General features: G+C 40.9%; 1 protein-coding gene and 1 pseudogene across 2 annotated transcripts; both read left to right on the top strand.

Moving 5' to 3' along the window:
• Window positions 1-1174: 1174 nt before the first annotated feature.
• LOC132155509 (uncharacterized protein K02A2.6-like) lies at window positions 1175-23596 on the top strand (annotated as a pseudogene).
• Window positions 8595-13534, top strand: LOC132155603 (uncharacterized). 2 transcript variants are annotated; one of them, XR_009437306.1, is made up of 3 exons: window positions 8595-8797; window positions 9279-12502; window positions 13395-13534. XR_009437306.1 is itself a non-coding variant. In XM_059564347.1 (2 exons), the coding sequence occupies exon 2, from the start codon at window positions 10856-10858 to the stop codon at window positions 12053-12055; it is 1200 nt and encodes a 399-aa protein (XP_059420330.1). In that variant the 5' UTR covers window positions 8595-8797; window positions 9279-10855; the 3' UTR covers window positions 12056-13181. The 2 variants fall into 2 exon arrangements, 1 of the variants encoding a protein (XP_059420330.1); XM_059564347.1 differs by lacking the exon at window positions 13395-13534 and having other exon boundaries at window positions 9279-13181.
• Window positions 23597-27771: the final 4175 nt, after the last annotated feature.

The raw sequence follows: 27771 nt of genomic DNA, 5'->3' as shown, positions 1-27771 counted from the left end.
GTATAATCTCTCTTTAGTAATACAACACACATTTTCCTTGAATACATGAGACATGAGGAATTTTTCTATAGAAAATATTTTATATTAATTATATTAAATATTTTAATTATTATTATTATTGTTGTTGTTAATGTTTTTTCTTTCTTTTCTTCTTTTTTTGTTGTTGCTTATTTTGTGTTAAATGCATTAAATAACCTGAGTCACTATGGAATATAAATCATAGCAGGTTTCAAATAATAATACAACTCGAAGAACTGAAAATATATAGCAAATTATTTAATGATGTCACAGACAAAAAAAAAAAAAAGAAAAGTTCTCTACACCAGGGTTCCTCAAATCTTTCCCTGGAGGTCCAATGCACTGCAGAGTTTAGCTGGAACCCTCATCAAACTCACCTATCTGGGATTTTCTAATGATCCTGAAGACAATGAATAGCATGCCCAGGGGCCCGTTTCACTAAGGAGGTTCAACCAACTCTGAGTTTAAACTTGAACTTTGAGTTGACTTACCCTGAGATGGGAAACTCTGATTTTTCGGTTACAGAACAGCTGAAATTAGTTGGTTTAATCAACTCTAAATTGACTGACTCTGAGTTAAGTGTGCGCACCACAACTATAAAAAGCCATTATCAAAGGAGTGCCGATATTACGATTCACCACGGCAACAGCTCCCACCAAAAAAGCCGTCTGCATACTTCAGACTCAATGCAAATGTAATTCTTATCACTGTTATAATACCACAGGTGAAAACTCGCATAACGTTAGATTAATGAACTAATAGCTAATCATTTTATGGTATCTCATGGGCAAAAAATATATATAAACTAATAATATTAATAATAATATTTTAAGTGCAAGTTTCTTATTTTACAAATTATCTGCCAATAAAGTAAGAAAAATTTGTCAGCGGCTATTTACACTGTTGTGTATTTACGAAATGCAAAGTGACCTTTCTGTGTTTCCTTATACCCTCCTACGTTACGTGATTCTCCTACGTCAACACCGTAGATTTTGAGTGTAGAAATAAAACGGCAAGCACTGGTTACGTTTACTCCTGCCTCTCGTGTATTTATCTATAAAATATAAGAATATATAACATAAATTGGCGACGAGGACCCTTCGTACCACGTTAAGTTTTGTTATTTTGAACGTTAGTCGAAGTTTCAAGGCTAAAGATGTTCGTAACGCAGTTTCCACACCCCGATCGCGCCATTCTCCACGAGGGAAAGTGAGTGGATGCACGCGAATCCAAAAAAAAAAAAAAAAAAAAAACAACAGCCGCAACAGTCGGAACGGAACGAGTTGTCTTCGCTGGAAGGAAATAGAGTGAAAGACAGGGAAAAGAAATTGACGACACAACGCGGATCAGAAAATAAAAAAGGGAAGGAATCACAACAGCTGACGAACTGAAACAAGAGGGGAGTGAGTAAAAAAAAATAAAATAAAATTGGCTGGATTAATTGGTTGTATTGGACCGTTTGATGAATCAGTAGAGCAGTGGAGTGCTTATACCGAACGTTTTGACTACTTTGTGCTGGCAAACGAAACAAAAGATGAAACAATTGTGCCAACATTTCTAAGTGTCATGGGTGTGAAAACGTTTAATCTGCTGCGCAGTTTAACTCAGCCACAGAAACCAGGCGACAAATCATATGAGGAAATAGTGGGCTTACTCAAGGATCACTATTCACCCAAACCACTGATTATCGCAGAGAGATTTCGCTTCCATAAAAGAAATCAGCAGGATGGTGAATCCATCTCACAATTTGTGGCTGTGTTGAAACGATTGTCCGAACATTGTGAGTTTGGCCAATCATTGAGTGACACCATACGTGATAGGCTTGTCTGTGGTCTTCGAAGTGAGGCTATACAAAAACGACTGCTAACTGAGAGTAACTTAACTTTACAGAAGGCCATAGAGATAAGCACATCAATGGAAATGGCCGCAAAAGAGGCACAGCAATTAAGTGCGTCCACCCATGTGCACAAAGTGTATGCTGATTCAAAGAACAAGTCAAACTCCGATAAACCATGTTACCGCTGTGGAAAAGTGGGCCACCAGCCTGAAGATTGTTGGTGTAAGGACATGAACTGTAGAAATTGTGGCAAGAAAGGCCACATTGAACGTGCCTGCAAAAACAAAAAGACACAACCAAGCAAAAATGCTGGACCTAAAAAGAAAAGTTACCAGAAATTTAAACAAAAGCATGTGAACCAAATGGAAAATGCCCGGCACACACAGAGTGATTCTGGATCTGAGGAAGAGGATGCCTTGTGTGTTTTATCTGTTTCAGGAGATGAGCAGGGCTATTGGGTGACTCCTCTTCTAGATGGGAAACCAGTACGGATGCAGGTGGACACAGGAGCTGCGGTATCACTGGTGTCAGTGACAACATTCAATGAAAAGTTGCCACACCTCACACCTCAGCCATCAAACATTACCCTGAAGACCTATACAGGTGAGATCGTTCCTGTTAAAGGGTTAATTGAGGTGACAGTTGAACTAAATATGCAAAAAAAGAAACTTCCACTGTACATTATTGAAGGCAATCACCCAGCTTTGCTAGGCAGGACTTGGCTGGAGAGGATTAAGTTGGATTGGCAAGAGGTCCATCTGGTCAGTAAAAACTCAAAACTCCAAGGGATTCTAAATAAATATACAGATGTGTTCAGTGACGAACTAGGAAGTATGAAGGACATTGCGGTGAAACTGACAGTAAAACCAAACAGTCAACCAAAGTGTTTAAAAGCCAGACCGTTGGCTTACGCAATTAAACCCAAGGTTGAAGCTGAATTAGAGAAACTAGTAAAGGCTGGAGTTCTGCGACCAGTACACACAAGTGAGTGGGCCACGCCAATTGTGCCCGTCATAAAAAAAGACGGGTCCCTTCGACTATGTGGAGATTTTAAGGTAACCGTGAATCCGGTTCTGACCCCAGAGCAGTATCCCCTGCCTCGTATTGAGGATCTTTTTTCTGGTCTCGCTGGGGGCCAACGGTTCAGTAAGATTGACTTGTGCCAGGCATACTTGCAGATGCATGTGGACCCGAACTCGCAAGAACTTCTTACCATTGTGACTCATAAGGGGATGTACCAATATCAGCGGCTTCCTTTTGGGATTACCTCGGCGCCGGCCCTGTTCCAAAGAGCAATGGACCAGATTCTCAGTGGGCTGACCGGGGTGCAGTGTTACCTTGATGATTTGCTTATCACCGGAAAGGATGAGGCGGAACACTTGAGTAACCTAGAAGCCACCTTGCAGAGACTGCAAAGTTTTGGACTGAGAGTCAGGAAGGACAAGTGTGAATTTTTCTGCCCTTCTGTTGAGTATTTGGGCCATGTGATTGATAGTTCGGGACTTCATAAGGCACCCTCGAAAGTGAAGGCAATAGTGGAAGCGCCGTCTCCACAAAATGTCAGTCAGCTTCGATCTTTTTTGGGGTTGTTGACTTATTATGCGAAATTTGTGCCAAATTTAGCTAACAGGCTGAAACCGTTGCACGAGCTACTGAACAAATCAAAAAAGTGGGAATGGACTAAACCATGTGAAGAATCTTTTAATGAGGTGAAAACAGCCTTAGCCCAGTCTGAAGCTCTCACTCATTTCAACCCCGCTCTGCCAGTACAGCTGGCATGTGACGCATCGCCCTATGGCGTCGGGGCGGTGGTGTCACACATCATGCCATCGGGTGAGGAAAAACCCATCGCTTTTGCATCACGAACTTTGAGCAAGGCAGAATGTAACTATGCCCAAATTGAACGTGAGGCACTTGCTATTGTCTTTGGGGTGAAGAAATTTCATCAATTCTTGTTTGGTAGAAGATTTACACTCCTAACTGATCACAGACCTCTCACCTCCATCTTAGGCCCACATTCAGGTATTCCTTCACTTGCTGCTGCAAGAATGCAGCGTTGGGCCCTTCTTCTGTCTGCGCATCAGTATGATATCAAGTACAGAAGATCGGAACATCATGCTAATGCTGACGGGCTCTCCCGACTGCCATTGCCTACTACACATCCAGAACCAGCAACGGCAGAAATTTTCTACTTCAAAGAGGTAGACAATTCCCCTGTATCGGCAGCTCAGGTAAAAAAGCACACACGTACTGACCCAGTGATGTCCAAGGTTTTGGACCTTGTGCTCAGAGGGGATGTGGGAGAAATGTCTCCGCTCCTAAGGCCTTATATGATCAGGAGAAATGAACTTACAGTTGAATCTGGATGTCTACTGTGGGGCTCAAGGGTCATTATTCCACCACCATTGAGGCAACGAGTACTGGAGGAACTTCATTCTGGACACTGTGGAGTTGTTCGGATGAAGGAGATTGCCCGTAGCTACCTTTGGTGTCCTGGTGTGGACTCTGAGATTGAAGAAAAAAGCAAAAATGTGCAGTGCATGTCAAAAGCTGAGAAATAACCCTCAACCAGCCCCGTTACACCCCTGGCAATGGCCAGAGGAACCGTGGGTGAGAGTTCATATTGATTTTGCAGGACCATTGGAAGACCATATGTTTTTAGTTCTTCTTGATGCCCACAGCAAATGGCCAGAGGTTGAGGTAATGAAATGCACGTCATCAATGAAAACTGTGGAAGCCCTTCGTTCAATTTTTGGTCGGTTTGGCTTACCACAACAACTTGTCAGTGACAATGGGCCTCAGCTGGTCTCGGAGGAGTTCGAGGCTTTTATGAAGGCCAACGGGATTCAACACATTCGATCAGCACCGTATCACCCGTCCACTAACGGTCTTGCTGAGCGATTTGTCCAGACAATGAAGCAAGCTCTTAAGTCGACACAGGGTAAAGGATCGCTGAATCAACGCCTAAACACTTTTCTACTTTCTTACAGAAACACCCCACATGCCAGCACCAAAGTGTCTCCTGCTGCCGCTATGTTCAAAAGACAACTTCGCACACGTCTGGATTTGTTGAAACCCCTGAAAACAAAACAGACGGTTCAAGCGCAACAACACCTTCAGATGGAACGGCGTCTAAAAGCAAAACATCGTTGTTTCAGACCTGGAGACAAAGTGCTAGCTCGTAACTATGGGAAAGGTGTCAAATGGCTACCAGCAGTAGTGATTGCACAAACAGGACCAGTGTCTTACACGGTTGAACTGGCTGATGGTCATCTCATCTGGCAAAGGCATGTAGACCAGTTATTAGCTGCAAAATCATGTGACAACTTGGGAGAACAGTTGACGACAGATCCTTACCTGGAAATTGCTTCAGAATACCATGATCTGTCTGAGAATTCTTCCACACCAACCCTCGGGAATGCACAGACTGAGACTCTACCAAGTCAGGCGAAAGAGACTGTTCCTGGTTCAAGTCAGTCAGTGCCCTTGTCAAACCAAACCCCTGCGAAAGAGACTGTAAATGTGAATATACCTACCGTTCGGCCATATCCTAAAAGAGAACGTCGACCTCCAAATAGACTGACACTCTAGCTAGTGACAAGCCCACAACAATGGGGCAGAATAATCCCCAGGGTTATGTCCGGGAATAGAGGTAGTCTACCCTCTTTCCCTAGTACGTTTAAAAAAAAAATAAAAAAAAAAAGATTCTTCTGGATATTGTATGCATTTGATGTTAAGAGAAAATGTTCCTGTTGAAGTAATGTTTTTTTTTTCTCTACTACAAATTTAGGAGGGAGGAATATGTTGTGTATTTACGAAATGCAAAGTGACCTTTCTGTGTTTCCTTATACCCTCCTAAGTTACGTGATTCTCCTACGTCAACACCGTAGATTTTGAGTGTAGAAATAAAACGGCAAGCACTGGTTACGTTTACTCCTGCCTCTCGTGTATTTATCTATAAAATATAAGAATATATAACATATACTAAGTGGAATTGACATACTTTCTTAGCGATAGATCCTTTTTACAGTAGGCTAAGTACAAGTAGCTCTAGATGCTATTTCCAGAAAATTGTACAGTGAAAATCGTGATATATTCTATTTACTGTACCATGTAAAAGTAGCAGTTCTTTGCAACAGGCTAAGTCTAAATAATAATTAGATGCTAGTTATACTTTATACTGGCAGATACATTTGCACCTCAGTATTGTTATACATTAACAGGATTCAATAATAACATATTATAAATGCTTATATTTATTACAATTATAAATAGTTGTATCATTATTAAACACTCGTTAGGCACTTTACTTCCACTTTTAGAAAATTGTGTTCATTTTTATTGAAAATAAATTCTAATGTGACATGTGATGGGAAAAGTGAGAAGGAGCTCGGCAAAAGCTGGATTCTAACCCAATCAATCGCGTTACAAGAAAGTTTTCCATGCCCAAAACATTACTGCCTAGACCATTGAAGCTGTTATTCACATGTGTCGTATTTAACCTTATGTGTTGATGGAGGGCGGAGCTACAGTAGATTTGCACTTAATAATAGACACTCCAAATAATCGTGTTTTCCATTTGCATTAAGATTATTTTTATTACCACACTGGCATATAATTTTACTTAAGTAAATGCACTTAATTTAGTTCACCCCCAGGAAACGAGACTAAGTATCTTATATCATTTTCTTATATAAAATCAGTCTTTATTGTATTATTATTTTTTATATTTGTACTTGGGGGGGGGGGGGGGGGAGAAAAAACACTTAGGCCCCGTTTACACGATGGGAAAACGAAGATATTTCCCTGCGTTTTGGCCTGTCATTTACACGAAAACGCCGTTTTTATCCCTGAAAACGATTATTTCTAAAAACTCCGGCCAAAGTGGAGATTTCTGAAAACGCCGGTTATGTGTTGCCGTGTCAACTGGGAGAAACGGGGTTTTAGGTTCAAACGTCACATTATGCGCCGGAAAAAGGCTTAACGTCATGCGAGCGCCCTATGTTTAGAGTTTGTTTGGGTAACGTTACTGTTTGATCATGGATGCTGTTAAGGTGGTACTCATTTTACGTTTGTGCAAACGCTTTTGGTCTGTTTGCATTTGCAAACACAACTGCTATGTTGTTTTGAAAGGAACAGGAAGTTGCTCGATTTTGAGGATTCTGATTGGCTTGCATGGCTTTATCCTTCTCCCTACACTGCCGCCCATAGGTTTGGCATAGTTATAATGGTGCTCGACGGCGTATTTATGCGGGTTGATGTAAACGACAACTTTTTTGAAAACGATGTTGTGTGCACGATGTTATTTTTGAAAACGGAGGGGGGGAAATATTCGTTTCTCTAAATACCCGGCTATGTGTAAATGTGGCATTAATAAGAAGAGCATTTTCCAGCGTGCATCAATGAAGTGTTTAAAAGGGGGGAGGAGACCGAAAGAAACTCTGGGTTTAACAAAGAAAACCTTCTCCTGACCAGGTTAGGTTCATAGAGTAAGTTACCATTGTATCTGACTCTGAGTATAAGTTAGCTCTCTTTCAAAAATGGGCTTAACTTACCCTGCTTTCTCGGGTTTGACAAACCTCCCATTCTGAAACAGAAAACCTAGAGTTTCCCTCATTTCAGGGTTAACATACTCAGAGTTTTCACTTAACCTCATTTGTGAAACAGGCCCCAGGTGTGTTTGATCAGGTTTAGAGCTATACTCTGCAGGAAAGTGGATCTTGCGGTACAGATTTGAGGATTCCTGACCTGTGCAGTGCAGTGCAGTTCAAAGACTCCAAGAAATTCATAAAGTTACAGAATGGATTCATTTTTACAGATTTCATAAATGAAGGTCCTTGTTTTTATCTTATTTGAAATTATGGGCATTTGAAAGTATTCTCTTATCCAGCATTTTATGATATTTGCTCACACTTTAATTGCAGTGATTTGCAGTGATCAATATTACAATACTATATGTCTATTCTATACAACTTTATTAATTCATCAACCAAAGTTTATAACATGAACATTAAAATTGTGAATATTTCACATCCTGTACCATAATAAGGACATTAAGAAAAATGAGTTTTAGTAGTTTCTTATTGATTCATTTATATGCAATATTAAGAATTTAACCAACAACAAGATGCAAAAGGCACTCGTACATTATTTTCAATCAATGTATCAATCAATATTTATGTATTGTAACCCATATTTTTAGGCATATTATTTAGTATAGTTGTTATGACTGTTTTATTGGTCAACAGTGCAAAGCAGATTTGATTTACAGACTGGAGCAGACTTGAAGATATATGACGAGTCCCACACTGAAATTGATCAAGATATTTTGGAAGAGTTGCTAGAAGCAAACCCAAAATCAACATTGATCATAAAAGATCTTAGTGAAGGTACTTTTGATCCATACATAAAATAGTCCAGTTACAAACATTGGTCACAGTTATTGTATTGTATTGTGTTTTTTTTGGCAGAGGAAGCAGGCAGCTCCAGCACAGATACACTGACAAGTCATTCATCTATTGAACAAGATGTGTCCTCTGAAAGATGTGCCAAAAGGCTCACAACATCACAGCAAGATGACAGAGTTGGAGCAGCAGAGGAGCAAAGATCAGCAAAGGAGGTGACATGAGTTTCTCATGTTTTTATTTGTTACCATTTAAAATGATGAAAAACAGATTCAATTGAATTCAATAATTCAAGTTACTTACTCTAATTGTACAAAGGGCTCTGCCGTCTCTAAGTCCCGGATGATTCTGACCAGAGTTCAGCGCAGCTGCAATAGCATCACGCGAGGCAGAGGTGAATCGCAGGTTAGAGAGAGACGCAGCAGCGCAAGTGAGCGCACATGGAGAGTTTGCAGCTGTATTCTAGTTTCAGAGTTCAGAGTTACTTTAAAGACACTGACTTCGAGTTATACTGGGTTACAGTGTGCGTATATGTGAAGTAAGTAACCGCTATATATATATTTTCTGTTATTGTTGAGTGATCAGCTGTTACTCTTGTACCGATTAAGAAGTGGCCAATTACCATAGCACTGCCTGTATTTCCTGCTCGATTTAGTGCATCCACAAGTATTTCTGTGAAATTCCTTGTTGTGAGATGCTTATAATGCTTATAATTGTGTTAGTGAATATTAACCTTATTATCATTGTGTGTGCGCGTTATGTGACGGTTCTTATTTGCATGTAGCGATCGTCCCCTTAGTACATGTCCAGGCATGTTACCCTGCTTTTTGCCGCATTCACGTGTGAATATGTCCCTCTTGTGGACATTTAGAGCATAAGCGCCCATGTTAAATAGTGTAAGTTAGCACTGGTTTGAGTTGTTATATTTATATTGTGTGCTGTTTAGTGTTTTAATGTTTATTGTGGAACATTGCACATTCATATCATTAAGTTTATTTCTGTTGTTTAATCCATTTCAGAAACCACACATATGTGTACCCACAAAGTCTTCAGTAAATCAAACGTCAACCAACTACATTGTGTTCTTCTCTTCAATTAAGAAATCATGTCACTCTGCCCTGACAGACTGCCTACAGTGTTTCACACCCCCATAATTAATACACCAACGAACCCCTTCATTTCAAGTGGTCCTTCAAGCCGGAGGAGTGAATCACTGTAGAGAGAGGACATCGCGTTCTGATCCTCACGTCCAGATCCTCCTGTTGTCCGACCTAGACTACAAATAAGGCCGCCTGCACATCTAGCAGACTATCAAGTTCATGGATCAAGCTTAGTGAAGAGCGTATCATCAGCTACACATCTGAATGAATATGGAATCCAAGCCGCTGCAATCACACCAGAGAATGCATCCCGATTGTCTTCTCCACAGAGTCTGCCCTCATACGAAGATGATTTAGTCCTCAGAGATGTATGGCCAGAGCCATTTGAAGATGTGTCGCCAGAGCAAGGTGAGCGCCACCTGTCTGATATAAAGTATATGTGGTTTGAGATGAAGAGGGAGAACGATGAGCTTTGCAGCTACATTCTACCAGAGATCATGTCTACACTGTAAGGACTCAAGGCTGAGAATGCTTCATTGAGAAAGGAGATTCAGCAGTTTAACACCAGCTTTGAGACTTCTCGTCGACCAGCAACACCAGTACCAGCCCCTCGTACTCACGTGCCACCATCCGTCTGTAGTCAGAGAAGTTCTGCAGTGTATGCTGATGAAGTATCTCCACCCCGACCTGCCCCGTGTGAGCAGCTGACCAGACACATTGAAGACCTTACAATTTCACCTAGGAAGCCTGATCCTGATGAGAGTCATCACACACCAATTCAGAGGTCATATACATACTCAGCCCAGCCTGCAGGAGCAGGACAGTACGACTCAGTGATGCCTGATTCCGGACAGTCATTTTCAGAGAGAGAGAGAATTCAGTCTACCCTCACGTCCAAAGGTGACACCTAGAAAGGAGATGCTGCACGTCCAAGAACAGATATATCGAGGACCTAAGCCTACTATCCCCAGCCTGACAGCAGCAGATCCCAGACATTTTTCCAGACTACGGATGGCACCAGAAAACCTTCTGCCAGCAGATGCGAGTGAGCGCTTCAAGTATCAGATTCTGTCCGATCATCTGGAGCTAGAAGAGTCCTTGCTAGTGGCTGACTCCTACTGTAACTCTGTGAGTCCATATACAGACATGATGCAAGCTCTGGTGAAGATGCATGGGCAGCCACACAGGCTTGTGTTGCGGAGTATCGCTGAAGTACTGGAAGGACCCAATCTGAAGCCAGGTGATCTGAAAGCATTCAAACTCTTCGCCCTTCGAGTGCGCTCACTAGTGAGTATGTTGGAACAGTTGGGTCCAGAGGGAGTAGCTGAGTTAGAGTGCGGTTCACATGTGTCCAGACTCCAAGGCTTCCACATGAGCTACAGATTAGCTTTAAGAGATATGTCCACCCATTTAAGATCACAGTTCCTACACTTCTAGACTTTGCAAACTGCTTAGAGTATGAGCTTCAGGTCCAAGATGATACTGCCAAATCAGTCATGTATGCTCCACCATTACCTAGCAAGAAAAGAGAAGGTCGTCATGACACCAAGCCTCCAGGCAGATTTACTAGCATCCTGCTGGGTGCTGAGAAGCCCACTGTTGACAGTGAATGCAGAGCGCACACTCCAGAGTCCAGACCCAGCTTGTTCAGGTATAGAGAGAAGTCACGTGCCTACTGTCCTTATTGTGACAATGCTAGTCACTTCCTTAATGGATGCCCCAACTTCAAGGAGCTGACTAAAGAACAGAAAGAGGCATGGATCCGTAAGAACAACAGGTGTTGGCGGTGTGGCCGCATTCATCATGCTTCCAGATGCACACTGAAGGCTCTGTGCAAGACCTGCAACAGGAAACACCTGTTTATATTGCAAGACCTGAATGAACAACCTTTGAATACCAATGCTGAGACTGACCCCAAGGAGAACTCGTGTCTTGTGAGTACCACGAAAGGCATCTTGTATGCAGACCGTTCGGTCGGCAGCCGCAGAGTCCTCTTGAAAGTTAGTAAAGTCATCATCACAAATGGGGATGCATCATTGGAAACGTATGCAGTGCTGGATGACAGGTCAGAAAGGACTATTCTCCTCCATGCCGCAGCTCAGCAACTGAACCTTAAGGGGCAACCAGAAGATCTGATCCTGCACACAGTGAGACAAGATCCGCAGGTGCTTCATGGGGCGGCTGTCTCCTTCACGGTATCATCTGTGTCTTGTCCCCACAAGAAATACCTCATTCCGCATGCATTTACAGCTGAGAGATTAGGCCTCACTGAACACACCTATCCAGTGGCTTCCTTACAGAAGAAATACAGACATCTAGCTGGCCTTCCACTTCCGCAGATGGATAAAGTGAAGCCTGTGTTACTGATCGGGTCAGATTGTCCACATCTCATCACACCTGTTGAACCAGTCCATTTAGGCCCACCAGGGGGTCCTGCAGCAGTCAGAACCCGCCTTGGATGGACTCTTCAAGGTCCTACTCATGAGGTTAGTCGTGAGATCAACACACACCAGTGTTTCTTCACATCCGTTCTCCCCAACACAGACTTGTTTGCTCATGTCGAGCGACTGTGGCAGATGGATGTGATTCCCTATCGCAGTGACAAGATAGCAACACGATCCAAACTAGATCAAGAAGCCATCAGACTGCTACAGGAGAAGACTGTGCGAGTAGAAGTGGAAGGTACGATGCGGTAATGCCGCACCGCTCCTTCGTATGCAGAGTATGCCATACTTGACTATGCCAAAGGAAGCTGTTCTCCCTCAGCTTAGGAGTGTCGAGAGGAGACTGCTTAAGAATCCAGAGCAGGCATCTGCCTATCAGGCCGAGATCACCAAACTGAAGGAAGCAGGTTATGTGGCCAAGCTGGAACCGAGAGAGGAGGATAGTTCCACAGAATCATGGTACATCCCGCACCATATGGTTCAGCACAATAACAAGAACAGGGTCATCTACAGCTGCTCCTTTCAGTTTGAAGGCCACAGCCTTAATGAGTTCCTCCTTCCAGGACCCACACTAGGCCCTTCACTGCTAGCAGTCCTGCTCCGCTTTCGAGAACACTCGGTCGCCATAAGCAGTGATATTCGCGGTATGTTTCACCAGGTGAGGCTGCTCCCTGGTGACATGCCATTGCTCCGATTCCTGTGGCGAGACGTGAACCCTGAGTGACCTCCAGTGGCAGGTGCTCCCATTTGGCACCACGTGCAGTCCCTGCTGTGCCACTTATGCTTTGCAGAGACACGTCATGGATCACAGTCAGCCGGGAGACCAATTCAGAGAGGTAATTCAGAGATCATTTTAAGCCGACAATTGCCTGCACAGTCGTCAGTCCCCCCAAGAGGCTAGAGACCTAGTTGATCAACTTCGAGCACTTTTAGCCACCGGAGGCTTCGAGCTTCGACAGAGGGCCAGCAATTGTCCATCTGTGATTACTCACCTCCCCGCTGAATCCAGATCCAGTACCTGTGACCTCTGGCTCAGTCAAGGCCAACAAGAGTCTTGGACTTGGACTTGGACTGCAGTGGCATTGCCAGTCCGATACTCTACATTACAAGCATCGATCCAGATGCTCTTCTTCTGTAAGAATGCGTCAGATCTACCGAGTACTAGCGAGCCAATATGATCCTCTTGGATATCTCATCCCTTACACCACCCAGGCTAAGATACTAGTACAGCGCCTGTGGGACAATAAGCGCGACTGGGACGACCCACAGTTGCCTAAAGAACTGCTTGCATCATGGGACAAATGGGAGAAGGAGTTGAGTGGACTAGAGGAAATATATCTCTGCCCAGGTGCTATTCTCAATCACAGAAAGATCACCCATCCTGCCGCTCTTAATAGAACACAGCTATCCCAGCTTCTTACCACAGAGCTTACAATTCCTATCTGCTCCACTACACTCTGGTCTGACTCCACCACTGTGCTTACGTGGTTGACATCCAGCTCATGTCACTACAAGGTGTTTGTGGGAACAAGGGTAGCAGAGATCCAAGAGATGACAGCTTCCGCCATCTGGAGCTACGTCAGATCTTCAGACAACCCAGCAGACGACATCACTTGTGGCAAGCCTCTTGGAGACCTCTCCAGAGAAAGCAGGTGGAGCCAGGAGCCGGAATTCCTTAAGCTTCCATCAGATAGTTGGCCTGAGCAGCCTCGTTTATCGTTTGAAGAGCCAAGCTGCGAACTAAGACAATCATCATTCACTGGGTTAGTGACCACTACTACACCCTCACCTAAGCTGCAACACTATGACACGCTGGCAGAGTGCCTGAATGCCTATGGGCAGGAGCTTCACGTGGCGGCCTACACCTCCAGTGCAGATCTCCAAAGGGATGTTCAACATGCAGTCCTCCGTCAAGCTCAAGCAGAGTCCTTCCCAGATGAGCTGAGACTTCTGAAGTCTGGGAAACCCATATTATCTATAAGCAGACTGATCACAATCTCCCCGGAGCTTGACGCTGCGACTGGACTTATTCGAATAGGAGGTCGTCTACGCCACTGTGAGGTAATGAAAGAGGATGCTGTACATCCAGCTGTTCTTGACCCTCGATATGCAATCACTGTGCTAATCATAAAGGATTATGATGAGAGGCTACATCATCCAGGTACAGAGAGATTGCTTGCAGAGATCAGGAGGACGTACTGGATACTAAGAGGTCGTGAAGCTGTCCGTCGGTACCAACGCCAGTGTACAGAGTGTAGGAAGTGGAGAGAACGCCCAGATGTACCTCTCATGGCTGACCTGCCCCTCATCAGACAGAGATATTTCCGTCCAGCCTTCTACTCATCTGGCATGGACTTTTTCGGCCCCTTCCTCATTAAGATCGGCCGACGTAACTAGAAGAGGTGGGGCATAGTCTTTAAGTGCATGACCACAAGAGCAACCCATTTTGATCTTCTCAGTAGTCTTGATTATGACTCTTTCCTGATGGCTCTACGACGGTTCATTGCAAGACGTGGCAAACCGTACGAGTTTAGCACTCTTTTCCTAATGAATGTTGTTCAGTTGCTTTGACGCAATGTATTTTGTTTAAAGCGCTATATAAATAAAGTTGACTTTGACTTTTCAAGGTTTGTCTCTACTTCCTGTTGGCCTTCTGTAGCAAATCGTAGCTCCGTGTAGCTGTTTTTATTTTATTTTTTCTCTAGAATCTTTATCTTACTATCACTCTCTGTTTTTTAAAGTGGTAAAATATAACTTAATTCACACCATATTTCTGATATTATCGATCAATCTTATCAGATTAACTTTGATCGTTCACTTTTGAGCCTGGTTTCTCCCAAGGTTTTTTTCTCCATTCTGTCACCGATGGAGTTTTGGTTCCTTGCCGCTGTCGCCTCTGGCTTGCTTAGTTGGGGACACTTCATCTACAGCGATATCGTTGACTTGATTGCAAATAAATGCACAGACACTATTTAACTGAACAGAGATGACATAAATGAATCCAATGATGAACTGCCTTTAACTATCATTTTTGCATTATTGACACTGTTTTCCTAATGAATGTTGTTCAGTTGCTTTGACGCAATGTATTTTGTTTAAAGCGCTATATAAATAAAGGTGACATTGACTTTTATTTTATATCCGTGAGTGCAGTACACCTGCAAAGCGTTAGCACTCGTTAGGTTGTCATTAGCGTTTTCATTCGAACCTATTGCTGTTTTCTTTTCTCCTCTCGCTCCAGTTTTTCACAAGTTCATCAAACAACCGCAGTAAGAATTTTCATCAAGCACAGTGAGTAATGGCTTCTCCCGTCATTGTTACTTGCACCTCTTGCCACATGTACAGTTTATCTATCTCTGTCGCTGATGAGGGATTCACATGTGATAAATGCAGGGAAATAGTTAGGCTGGCAGAGAAGATTTCAGAATTAGAGACACGCATCCAAACTTTAATTGAGGACAGTAAGAATGTTAGGGCTCTAGATACGGCTTTGGATGCGTCTAGCTCAGGGATTCCTGTACATTGTTCGGTTCCGGAAACAGAGCCCCTGCAGCAGGGCAACTGGGTGACGGTGAGGCAGCGTAGTCGTGGGTCAAAACACCGCTCTTCTGTTCCGACCAAAACATTAAACAGGTTCTCCCCACTCAGTGATGCACCCACTGAGAAACCTGATGAAAGTGCTCTAGTTATTGGTGATTCTATTGTACGGAACGTGAATATAGAGACACCAGCCACCATAGTCAAATGTTTACCGGGAGCCAGAGCGCCTGACATCTTGGCAAATTTAAAAGTGCTGGCTAATGCTAAACGTAAATACAGTAAGATTGTTATTCATGCCGGCGCTAATGATGTTCGACTTCGCCAGTCGGAGATCACTAAAAATAACATTAAAGAGGTGTGTGAACTTGCAAGCACGATGTCAGACACTGTAATATGCTCTGGTCCCATCCCTGCTTACCGTGGTGATGAGATGCATAGCAGATTGTCATCACTCAATGGCTGGATGTCTAAGTGGTGCCCACAAAATAACATAGACAATTGGACGAGCTTTTGGGGCAGACCTGACCTGTTTAAAAGAGATGGTCTTCATCCCACCTGGGGTGGCGCCACTCTTCTCTCTAGAAATATGGCAAATAGTCTTAGTGTTTATACTTGACTAACTGGGGCCCAGGTCAGGAAGCAGACAGACTGGCTAAACCGACCGTCTGCTAGCCGCCTCCCGTCACAGAGGTCAGTTAATTCTCAGCACATAGAGACTTTTTCACCTAGATATCACACTATAGAGACTGTGTCTGTTCCCCGAACTAGAAAAAACAAAAAACGTCCAAACCAAGTTAAGATTAACAATTTAATTGAGGTTCAACAAATAAAAAACAGAAGCAATATGGATAAACAAATGATAAAGCTTGGCTTATTGAATATCAGATCCCTTTCTACGAAAACACTTTTTGTAAATAATATGATCACTGATCATAATATAGATGTACTCTATTTGACAGAAACCTGGCTAAAACCTGATGATTACATTATTTTAAATGAGTCCACCCCCCAAGATCACTGTTATAAACATGAGCCGCGTCTAAAAGGCAAAGGTGGAGGTGTTGCTTCAATTTATAACAACGTTTTCAGGATTTCTCAGAGGGCAGGCTTCAAGTATAACTCGTTTGAAGTAATGGTGCTTCATATAACGTTATCAAGAAAAAACAAATGTTAATGATAAATCCCCTGTTATGTTTGTACTGGCTACTGTATACAGGCCACCAGGGCACCATACAGACTTTATTAAAGAGTTTGGTGATTTTACATCCGAGTTAGTTCTGGCTGCAGATAAAGTCTTAATAGTTGATAATGAAAAAGATGCATTGGGATCAGTATTTATAGACATTCTGAACTCTATTGGTGTTAGACAACACGTTTCAGGACCTACTCATTGTCGAAATCATACTCTAGATTTAATACTGTCACATGGAATTGATGTTGATGGTGTTGAAATTATTCAGCCAAGTGATGATATCTCAGATCATTATTTAGTTCTGTGCAAACTTCATATAGCCAAAACTGTATATTCTACTTCTTGTTACAAGTATAGAAGAACCATCACTTCTAACACAAAAGACTGCTTTTTAAGTTAACTTCCTGATGTAACCAAATTCCTTAGCATATCCAAAACCTCAGAACAACTTGATGATGTAACAGAATCTATGGACTCTCTCTTTTCTAGCACTTTAAATAAAGTTGCTCCTTTAGGCTTAAGGAAGGTTAAGGAAAACAGTTTGACACCATGGTATAATGAGCATACTCGCACCCTAAAGAGAGCAGCCCGAAAAATGGAGCGCAGCTGGAGGAAAACAAAACTAGAGGTATTTCGTATTGCTTGGCGGGAAAGTAACATATCCTACAGAGAAGCATTAAAAACTGCTAGATCCGATTACTTTTCTTCTCTTTTAGAAGAAAACAAACATAACCCCAGGTATTTATTCTATACAGTGGCTAAATTAACGAAAATAAAGCCTCAACAAGTGTTGACATTTCCCAACACCACAGCAGTAATGACTTTATGAACTACTTTACTTCCAAAATTGATACTATTAGAGATAAAATTGCAACCATTCAGCCGTCAGCTACAGTATCACATCAGACAGTGCACTATAGACCCCCTGAGGAACAGTTCCACTCATTCTCTACTATAGGAGAGGAAGAATTGTATAAACTTGTTAAATCATCTAAACCAACAACATGTATGTTAGACACTATACCATCTAAGCTCCTAAAAGAGGTGCTTCCAGAAGTCATAGATCCTCTTCTGACTATTATTAATTCCTCATTGTCATTAGGATATGTCCCCAAAACCTTCAAACTGGCTATTATTAAGCCTCTCATCAAAAAACCACAACTTGACCACAAAGAACTAGTTAATTATAGACCAATCTCGAATCTCCCTTTTCTGTCCAAGATACTAGAAAAGGTGGTATCCTCACAAGTATATTCCTTCTTAGAGAAAAATGGTATATGTGAGGATTTCCAGTCAGGATTTAGACCATATCATAGTACTGAGACTGCTCTCCTTAGAGTTACAAATGATCTGCTCTTATCATCTGATCGTGGGTATATCTCTCTATTAGTTTTATTGGATCTTAGTGCTGCGTTTGACACAATTGACCACAACATTCTTTTGCATAGACTTGAACACTTTGTTGGCATCAGTGGAAGTGCATTAGCATGGTTTAAATCGTACTTATATGACCGCCATCAGTTCGTAGCAGTGAATGAAGATGTATCCTATCGATCACAAGTGCAGTATGGAGTACCTCAAGGCTCAGTACTAGGGCCGCTACTCTTCACGCTTTATATGTTACCCTTGGGAGATATCATCAGGAAACATGGTGTTAGCTTTCACTGTTATGCTGATGATACTCAGCTCTATATTTCTTCGCAGCCCGGTGAAACACACCAATTTGAAAAACTAATGGATTGCATATTCGATATAAAAAACTGGATGACGAGTAATTTCTTACTGCTAAATTCTGAAAAAACAGAGCTGTTAATTATAGGACCTAAAAACTCTGCTTGTAATAACCTAGAACACTGTCTAAGACTTGATGGTTGCTCTGTCAATTCTTCGTCATCAGTTAGGAACCTAGGTGTGCTATTTGATCGCAATCTTTCCTTAGAAAACCATGTTTCTAACATTTGTAAAACTGCATTTTTCCATCTCAAAAATATATCTAAATTACGGCCTATGCTCTCAATGTCAAATGCAGAAATGTTAATCCAATTTATGACCTCAAGGTTAGATTATTGTAATGCTTTATTGGGTGGTTGTTCTGCACGCTTAGTAAACAAACTACAGTTAGTCCAAAATGCAGCAGCAAGAGTTCTTACTAGAACCAGGAAGTATGACCATATTAGCCCGGTCCTGTCAACACTGCACTGGCTCCCTATCAAGCATCGTATAGATTTTAAAATATTGCTTATTACTTATAAAGCCCTGAATGGTTTAGCACCTCAGTATTTGAATGAGCTCCTTTTACATTATAATCCTCTACATCCGCTACGTTCTCAAAACTCAGGCAATTTGATAATACCTAGAATATCAAAATCAACTGCGGGCGGCAGATCCTTTTCCTATTTGGCGCCTAAACTCTGGAATAACCTACCTAACATTGTTCGGGAGGCAGACACACTCTTGCAGTTTAAATCTAGATTAAAGACCCATCTCTTTAACCTGGCATACACATAACATACTAATATGCTTTTATTATCCAAATCCGTTAGAGGATTTTTAGGCTGCATTAATTAGGTAAACCGGAACCGTAAACACTTCCCATAATACCCTATGTACTTGCTACATCATTAGAAGAATGGCATCTACGCTAATATTTGTCTGTTTCTCTCTTGTTCCGAGGTCACCGTGGCCACCAGATCCAGTCTGTGTCCAGATCAGAGGGTCACTGCAGTCACCCGGATCCAGTACGTATCCAGATCAGATGGTGGATCAGCACCTAGAAAGGACCTCTACATCCCTGAAAAACAGCGGAGACCAGGACAACTAGAGCCCCAGATACAGATCCCCTGTAAAGACCTTGTCTCAGAGGAGCACCAGGACAAGACCACAGGAAACAGATGATTCTTCTGCACAATCTGACTTTGCTGCAGCCTGGAATTGAACTACTGGTTTCGTCTGGTCAGAGGAGAACTGGCCCCCCAACTGAGCCTGGTTTCTCCCAAGGTTTTTTTCTCCATTCAGTCACCGATGGAGTTTCGGTTCCTTGCCGCTGTCGCCTCTGGCTTGCTTAGTTGGGGACACTTCATCTACAGCGATATCGTTGACTTGATTGCAAATAAATGCACAGACACTATTTAACTGAACAGAGATGACATAACTGAATCCAATGATGAACTGCCTTTAACAATCATTTTTGCATTATTGACACACTGTTTTCCTATTGAATGTTGCTCAGTTGCTTTGACGCAATGTATTTTGTTTAAAGCGCTATATAAATAAAGGTGACTTTGACTTTGACTTTGACTTTTGACTTTGACTTCGGCGGGTGCTGGGAGAGGGAGATCCGCTCCATTAAGGAAGGGCTCAGAGTGACTATCGGAGCCCAGACTGTTACTGAGGAAGTGTTAAGGACAGTTCTGATTGAGGTGGAAGGTATCCTCAATTCAAAGCCTCTTGGGTATACCTCCTCTGATGTTGCTGACCTTGACCCGATCACCCCGTACTGCTTCCTGATTGACCGTCGAGACACGTCATTACCCCAAGTCATCTACCAGGAGTCAGAGATGCTGAGTCGGCGACGCTGGCGCCACAGCCAACTGCTGGCGGAGCACTTATGAGACATTTTTTAAAGTACTACTTACCAGATCTTCAAGCTCGCCAGAAGTGGAGAACGGACAAGAAGGAGACGTAGTCTTGATTGTTGATCCCCAAATTCCTCGAGCCCTCTGGCCTGTAGGCAAAGTCACTCAGGTGTTCCCCGGTGTAGATGGTCGAGTCCGGACAACCAGTGTAGATGTCAATGGGAAGACCTACACACGAGTTGTGGCCCGTCTCATCCAGCTTCCAGCACTGCCTCGAGGACGATTAAGACCTTTTGTTAGATGAGCGAATTCCTTTCCTGAATTCGGGGGCGGCTGTACAAAAGGCTCTGCCGTCTCTAAGTCCCGGATGATTCTGACCAATCAGAGAGTTCAGCGCAGCTGCAATGGCATCACGTGAGGCAGAGGTGAATCGCAGGTTAGAGAGAGACGCAGCAGCGCAAGTGAGCGCACATGGAGAGTTTGCAGCTGTATTCTAGTTTCAGAGTTCAGAGTTACTTTAAAGACATTGACATGAGTTATACTGGGTTACAGTGTGCGTACATGTGAAGTAAGTAACCGCTATATATTTTTTTTATGTTATTGTTGAGTGATCAGCTGTTAGTACCGATTAAGAAGTAGCCAATTAGCATAGCACTGCCTGTATTTCCTGCTCGATTTAGTGCATTCACGAGTATTTCTGTGAAATTCTTTGTTGTGAGATGCTTATAAATGCTATACATTGTGTTAGTGAATATTAACCTTATTATCATTGTGTGTGCGCGTTATGTGACGGTTCTTATTTGCATGTAGCGATCATCCCCTTAGTTCATGTCCAGGCATGTTACCCTGCTCTTTGCCCTCTTGTGGACATTTAGAGCATAAGTGCCCATGTTAAACAGTGTAAGATAGCACTGTTTTGAATAGTTATATTTATATTGTGTGCTGTTTAGTGTTTTAATGTTTATTGTGGAACATTGCACATTCATATCATTAAGCTTATTTATCTTGTTTAATCCATTTCAGAAACCACACATATGTGTACCCACAAAGTCTTCAGTAAATCAAACGTCAAACAACTACATTGTGTACTTCTCTTCAATTAAGAAATCATCTCAATCAGCCCTGATAGACTGCCTGCAGTGTTTCACACCCCCATAATTAATACACCAACGAACCCCTAAATTTCACTAATCAATCTTTGAGTATTAAAGTTGTATTGGTTTTTAAATGACTAGGCTTGTCACAATGATATCATAAAATATCACCATCAATCTCATACTGCAAAATATTGTTACAACCTCTAAATACAATAAAAGATGTTTTGAAACATGTAATGTTATTTACAAATTAGTGACATGCAAGAAAAAATACCTCTTATAACAATTTAAAATACTGTTACAGTTAAACTTGAACATTGTGTTATTTGTGTTTGTCTGTGATACCATTTCTTCCACATTGTGCTTGTGTAATATTTGTATAATCATGCTAATATAGACTAACTAATGAAAAAAGTCAGTAATATAATTTATCGCAATTGATTTCTGGGACAATATGTAGCACCAAAAAGTATATATATCGTGACAGGCCTAAGAATGATATATAAGCAAACTATTCTTTTATTGTTTTAACATAGATGGTGCTAGCTGCCTTAAAAGAGAAATCAAAAGGAGATGAAATCCTTGAAGAGTACAAGGCCAACGATACTTTGTCAAATGAAATGAGAAGAGCGCTTGTTAACATACTGGTGGGGCACATGACAGAGAGGCATGGGTAAGCTAAAATTTCACAGCTAATAATTAAGACAGAGACATAAATCTTTAATCTAAATTTAAGACTGTTTTTTTTGTGTGCACATGCTGTCACTTACCGTATTTTCCGGACTATAAGTTGCACTTTTTTCATAGTTTGGCTGGTACTTCGACTTATAGTCAGGTGCGACTTATCAAAATTAAATTGGCATGAACCAAGAGAAAACATTACCGTCTACAGCCGCGAGAGGGCGCTCTATGCTGCTCAGTGCTCCTGTAGCCTACCACTGAAAACATCAACTGAAAACTGTTAACTGAAATATTAACTTAGACAACTGAGAAAGACTGAATGCAAACAAAATGCCCTCAAAAAGAAAATCCTATTCTGCAGATTACAAACTGCAGGTAGTAAAATATGCTGCCGAAAATGGTAATTGCGGTTAAAGGAGCACTGAAAAGCATAGAGCAACCTCTTGCTGCTGTAGACGGTAATGTTTCCTCTTGGTTCTAAATAAATGTGACTTATAGTCCAGTGTAACTTATGTTTTTTTTTTCCTCATCATGACGTGTATTTGGACTGATGCGACTTATACTTAGGTGCAACTTATAGTCCAAAAAATATGGTACGTGCTGTCCCATCCCATATATGTAAATTTATTTTTGGTAGGAGGATTCCAACCCAGAAGCAGAGAGATGGCAGTATGCCATTGGAATTGTGTCTTTATTTCCATCATTGAAATACCTATTTTCCAAGAAGGGATATGTAAGACTTTTTCCATAAAACTATCAAATGTTTTTACTTGAAGGAATTGATTGATAAGTGGAATCTTTATCACTGAAGTTCACATGATCTTATGTGACTGTCATTTCACCTGCTATAGATTTACATGTATGAATGTAAAATGGTCCTGTTTTCCCCCCAATTTTACAGGAGCACTTTTATGATGCAGCAATCGGAAGTGGTTATCTTGCTTGGCGCTTAAAAATGTTCATAGAAACAACTCTCATCACACTGAAAGAATGTATAAGCATAGCTCTGAACAAGGAGGTCCAAACATCAGGAGAGACATTAGCTCAGAACATCAGCTTGAGGGAGATGCTCTTGTGGAGGCCATTTCACTTCTTGCTCATACAGGAGTTGAAGAAACCATTTTTGAAAAGATGAGACAGACATTTCGCTATCGCCAGGAACTTGTTCACAATGCTGATACAGCAACAAATATTTTAAAACCCTTTCCAAGGTTTTTAGACACCAAAGGATTGGTAAGTAATATTTAAAATGATTGAATGTTGCTTTAATTGCAAGTTTCTAATGCTGATAAATATTTTCAAGGTGAACCAAGATTTTGTTCTTCTGTTCGATTTGAACACATCCTCCAAGCTCTTGGAAAGGTGGGATGGAACCTTTAAGCCAAAAATCATCCACGAAGCAAGAAACCTGACTAAGACATCTCCTGTGCAGTGTCTCCTGATGTCAGCTGAGAAAGCCCCTGAGAATGCCACAGATTCAAGTAGGCAAAAATAGTCAATAAATCTGATTATAGTCATGCTTTTGGTCGCATTCCACTCGAGTGTAATGTTCCTTACTTGTTGTTGATGTCTTTATTTTACCACAGACTGGGACAGTGATCTATCTTCACTGCTTTTACTGGTTCACCTTCTTCCACCATCTGCTGGGTGAAAGATTGCTGCAAAAATAAGTGCCTCTGATGCAGTTGAGAAACTTGTGGTGTTTTATGGAATCAGATTTGTGCCAAATAAAACGAACGCAACTTTTGCGAAAACGAACAAAAAATATACATTGATAAATGAGAAAAACACTCTGAAAATAAAAACAATAAACTAAATAGCAAAAAAGTAACAGCATCTTCAAATAAACTGCATTCTTTGTTGATTTCACTTTCAGCTTCACGTTTGCTGAACGCAGTTTTGAATGCGCTGCCAGTGTTTTCGTTTTCGCTTTCCAAGTTTTTGTTTGCGCTTCGCAGATTTACGTTCGTCATTCTGACACAAACCTCTCGTGAGGGCGGGCTTAACAGCAGCTCGCTCTGATTGGCTCGTGAGATTTTGATCGGCGGCTCATTGAACCGGAAGTAGTGTTTTAGTGGCGCGGGCGCATGGTGGGAGATGTAATGGCAATAAGAGGATATTAAAGAACATTAATGATAAAACACGGATATTTTATAGTTTTTTAAGTATAGGCTTATTCGAGATGAGTAATCGGGAGGCTCACAGAGCGTCGTCAACATCCTCCTCGTCAGAACATTCGAGGCAGCCTGAGGTAAGTTTGTTGTAACTAATAAAATAAATAGAGAAATCGAGATATGACAAGTGTTATTCCTGTGCAGAATGCAACAGTTGGTCTTTATTTAGATTGGTAAGTGTTTATCACGTATAGGTTTGTTATTTACATGTCTGCAGTGCTATTATGTTTTGTATTTGTATTATGTTATGAAGTTTGATTCAGTCCGTTACCCTGATTGCTCTTTATAACCCAACATTTTGCGACCTTGGAATTTTAATTTTCTGATCAGCTTAGAGATATTGAACTTCAAAGATTATGTATACCATACTCCTTTGTGAGATATAACCTAAAAATCACATAATGTAAATAAGTTGTCATAAAATACAAATGTGAATAAATTAATTTGGACAAAAATGTGAACGAGAACCTCATAATTCCAAAGTGATGATACCTAATATATTCAAGGATGTTGCATATTATTTGCGTGAGATTTTTTTAGCAAAGATCTCAGACTGATTTTTATTCTGCAGCAAGGCTCAAACCTTGGTGCTGATGCTGCATTAGCTATACACAACATCATAGAGCTGCTTAACCATTCACTGGGCAAAACCAGCACGAGTCAGGGGCAGCGCTCGGGACAGTGTCCAACTGTTGAACAAGGTTTTTTACATGATTAAAATAGAAAACTTATTTGAAATTTAAATGTGCCACAATATTTGTTTTTACTGTACTTTTAAATAAATTTACCCTTAGTGAGCATAAGTGAATTATTTCAAAATCATTAAATGTTTCCAACATTTGACAGGTACTTTAATGTACAGGAAATGGAGAGAGGAAAAAGGTAAAGAAACGGCTTTGTTAATACCACTTGTTCTAATGTTAACCTTATCTGTAAACTTCTGTAAAGCAGCAGTTAGTTATAAACTAATTGTACGTTTTCAAATGTCTTGAATGATTATTGTACTATATAATGTAATTAAATGTCTTAAATACATATTTTATATTTTACTGCCCTAGATGGCGATACTCAGGATGAGGAGGCACTCTCTGTCCAACGGGTGATGCAGTGGCTGACTCGTCAAGCACATAGGCACCTGCTTCTGTCAGAGACAAGCCTTTAAATTACTGTTGAGTTTGATCACACATGAACCCAAACCATTACATTTCCCACTGCACATCTGTCAGATTTTAATGAATTTTACGAAATCATGAAAACAGCAGTGCAACATGGTGCTTGCTTTTAGTGTAGATTTCAAAATGAACTTGAATGTCTAATGTTCTTCCCAAAAGTTTTAATTTCTTTTTTAAAATTCATAGATACTGTTCAACAACACTTGTTAATGATTTTACATGCTTTTGAATGGTTTACAAAGTTTTAAATACTTTTGTTACAGTATTTTACAAAAAAACATTATTGTTCAAAATAAATGAATGGCAATTTAAAGTGATTTTCTAGTGAATTATTATACACCGGAAAATAAAAGACAGTAAAATGTCTTGGTCATGTGACTCCTTGGCAAAAGAAGATGTTTAAACACCAACAGATAGTGGTTTCTAATATAAATCATTCATGTGCCGATAAATAACATGCGCAACATCTTGCAATGCATTTGTCCATAACATTAAGTTACGTTGACTCTTCAGATAGGCAAAGCACAGGCTGACAGACACAGTGAGAAGGCACAATATATCAAGATAAATTGGCAGCATAACTTTATGAAGTGTTGGCCTGAACAACCCCGTCTGAACACAATGAGAGGGGATGCCCAGCAGTCAGAGCTGCCTCCATTGTGATTTCAGGTGGGAGATTGTTTCAAAGAAAGAATTCAGCTGTGAACCAACTTCTGCCTTCTTTCTAACCCGTAGGACTTTCACAAGTCAAATGTTAAATAGAGCACAATCTTTGGATGACATCAAGTGTCTGTAGATATAGAGCCCGGTCATTCAATGGTGATGTCAAAGGATTCATCATTCCTTGCAGGACAGTAAGTTTTTGGTGTGATAAAGGACAGTAGATCTCTGGCACCACCACACCATCATCCTCCTCTGTCATTGTCAATAGTTTCCTCTTGAAAAAGTTGCTCTACCATCTGAAAAATAAACAATTAGGTAGTTTTACAATACTAACTGCGTTGACCTCACAAAAGATAAGCCTGAACTATGTTTAGTTTGATAAATTGCTAAAGGATCTTACATAATCCCAAAGTAACTATATTCAAGTACATGAATAGGTCAAGAATGAAAATCCTGAACTTTACTTCACATCGTTCAAATCTCATGTAACATAGGCCCTATTTACACACAGCATTAAAATGAGTCTGAGATCACTATTACTTTAAGGGAAAGGGGACATCATACTACCCTTACTATGACAAGGAGTAGCTTCATGACGATAGTGCAAAAAGTGGAAAAGAAAAAAAGAACTATATATTAAAGTGTTTGTTTATTAATAGTTCAGAACAATGCCAGCTACCCACGCTATAATCATGAATAAAAATAAAAGATGAAAAATTATATGCACATTTATTGGTATTTTTTATACACAGAACAACATGAATTGGTTCAGTGCCTACCTGGAGAAGTGACATCTTTGGTCCTGATAAGTAATATAAAAAAAGAGGATTAGATATTTGTTTTTGTATGAAAAAACAGAGTTGTTTTCTTAACCAGATTAATGACACGGCGTTATCATTAACGTAAATACAAAATAAGATGATTTCCAATTAAAGAAAGATCATTAAGAAATGTTGTGTTTCACATATACATTTTAAACCTAAAAAATATGCCCAAGTAACGTTATAACGTAACTTACTTTGGCACCAATGGTCTCTAACGTAACAATCTTAGCTCACGATGCTTTTGAGAAACGCAGTTAAGTTCATATAAGTAACAAACAATCTAAATAAAGACCAACTGTTGCATTCTGCACAGGAATAACACTTATATCTCGATTTCTCTATTTATTATATTAGTTACAACAAACTTACGTCGGGCTGCCTGGAATGTCCTGCCGAGGAGGATGTTGATGACGCTCTGTGAGCCTCCTGATTACTCATCTCAAATAAGTATATACTTCTTCCGATGTGGAAAATATCCGTGTTTTATCATTAGTGTTCTTTAATATCCTCTTATTGCCATTACATCTCCCACCATGCGCCCGCGCCACTAAAACACTACTTCCGGTTCAATGAGCCACCGATCAAAATCTCACGAGCCAATCAGAGCGAGCCACTGTTAAGCCTGCCCTCACGAGAGGTTTGTGTCAGAATGGCGAACGTAAATCTGCGAAGCGCAAACAAAAACTTGGAAAGCGAAAACGAAAACACTGGCAGCGCATTCAAAACTGCGTTCAGCAAACGTGAAGCTAAAAGTGAAATCAACAAAGAATGCAGTTTATTTGAAGACGCTGTTACTTTTTTGCTATTTAGTTTATTGTTTTTATTTTCAGAGTGTTTTTCTCATTTATCAATGTATATTTTTTGTTCGTTTTCGCAAAAGTTGCGTTCGTTTTATTTGGCACAAATCTGATTCCATAGTGTTTCATAAGGTAAGGTTTTTTTTTTATTTTTATACTTGTAATTTTAAACCTTGTAATTTAATCAGTCCTTTCTTCAGTTAACCAAACTTAAAAATGTATCAGTAGTTATAAGTAAGAATAATACTAGTTA

This window comes from Carassius carassius, chromosome 13, assembly GCF_963082965.1.
Source record: "Carassius carassius chromosome 13, fCarCar2.1, whole genome shotgun sequence".
NCBI lineage: Eukaryota > Metazoa > Chordata > Actinopteri > Cypriniformes > Cyprinidae > Carassius > Carassius carassius.
This window is presented reverse-complemented; position numbering and strand designations above follow the sequence as displayed.

Excerpts from the sequence above, each read along its gene's own strand:
- LOC132155603 (XM_059564347.1), top strand. The coding sequence starts at position 10,856 with ATGTATGCTCCACCATTACCTAGCAAGAAAAGAGAAGGTCGTCATGAC.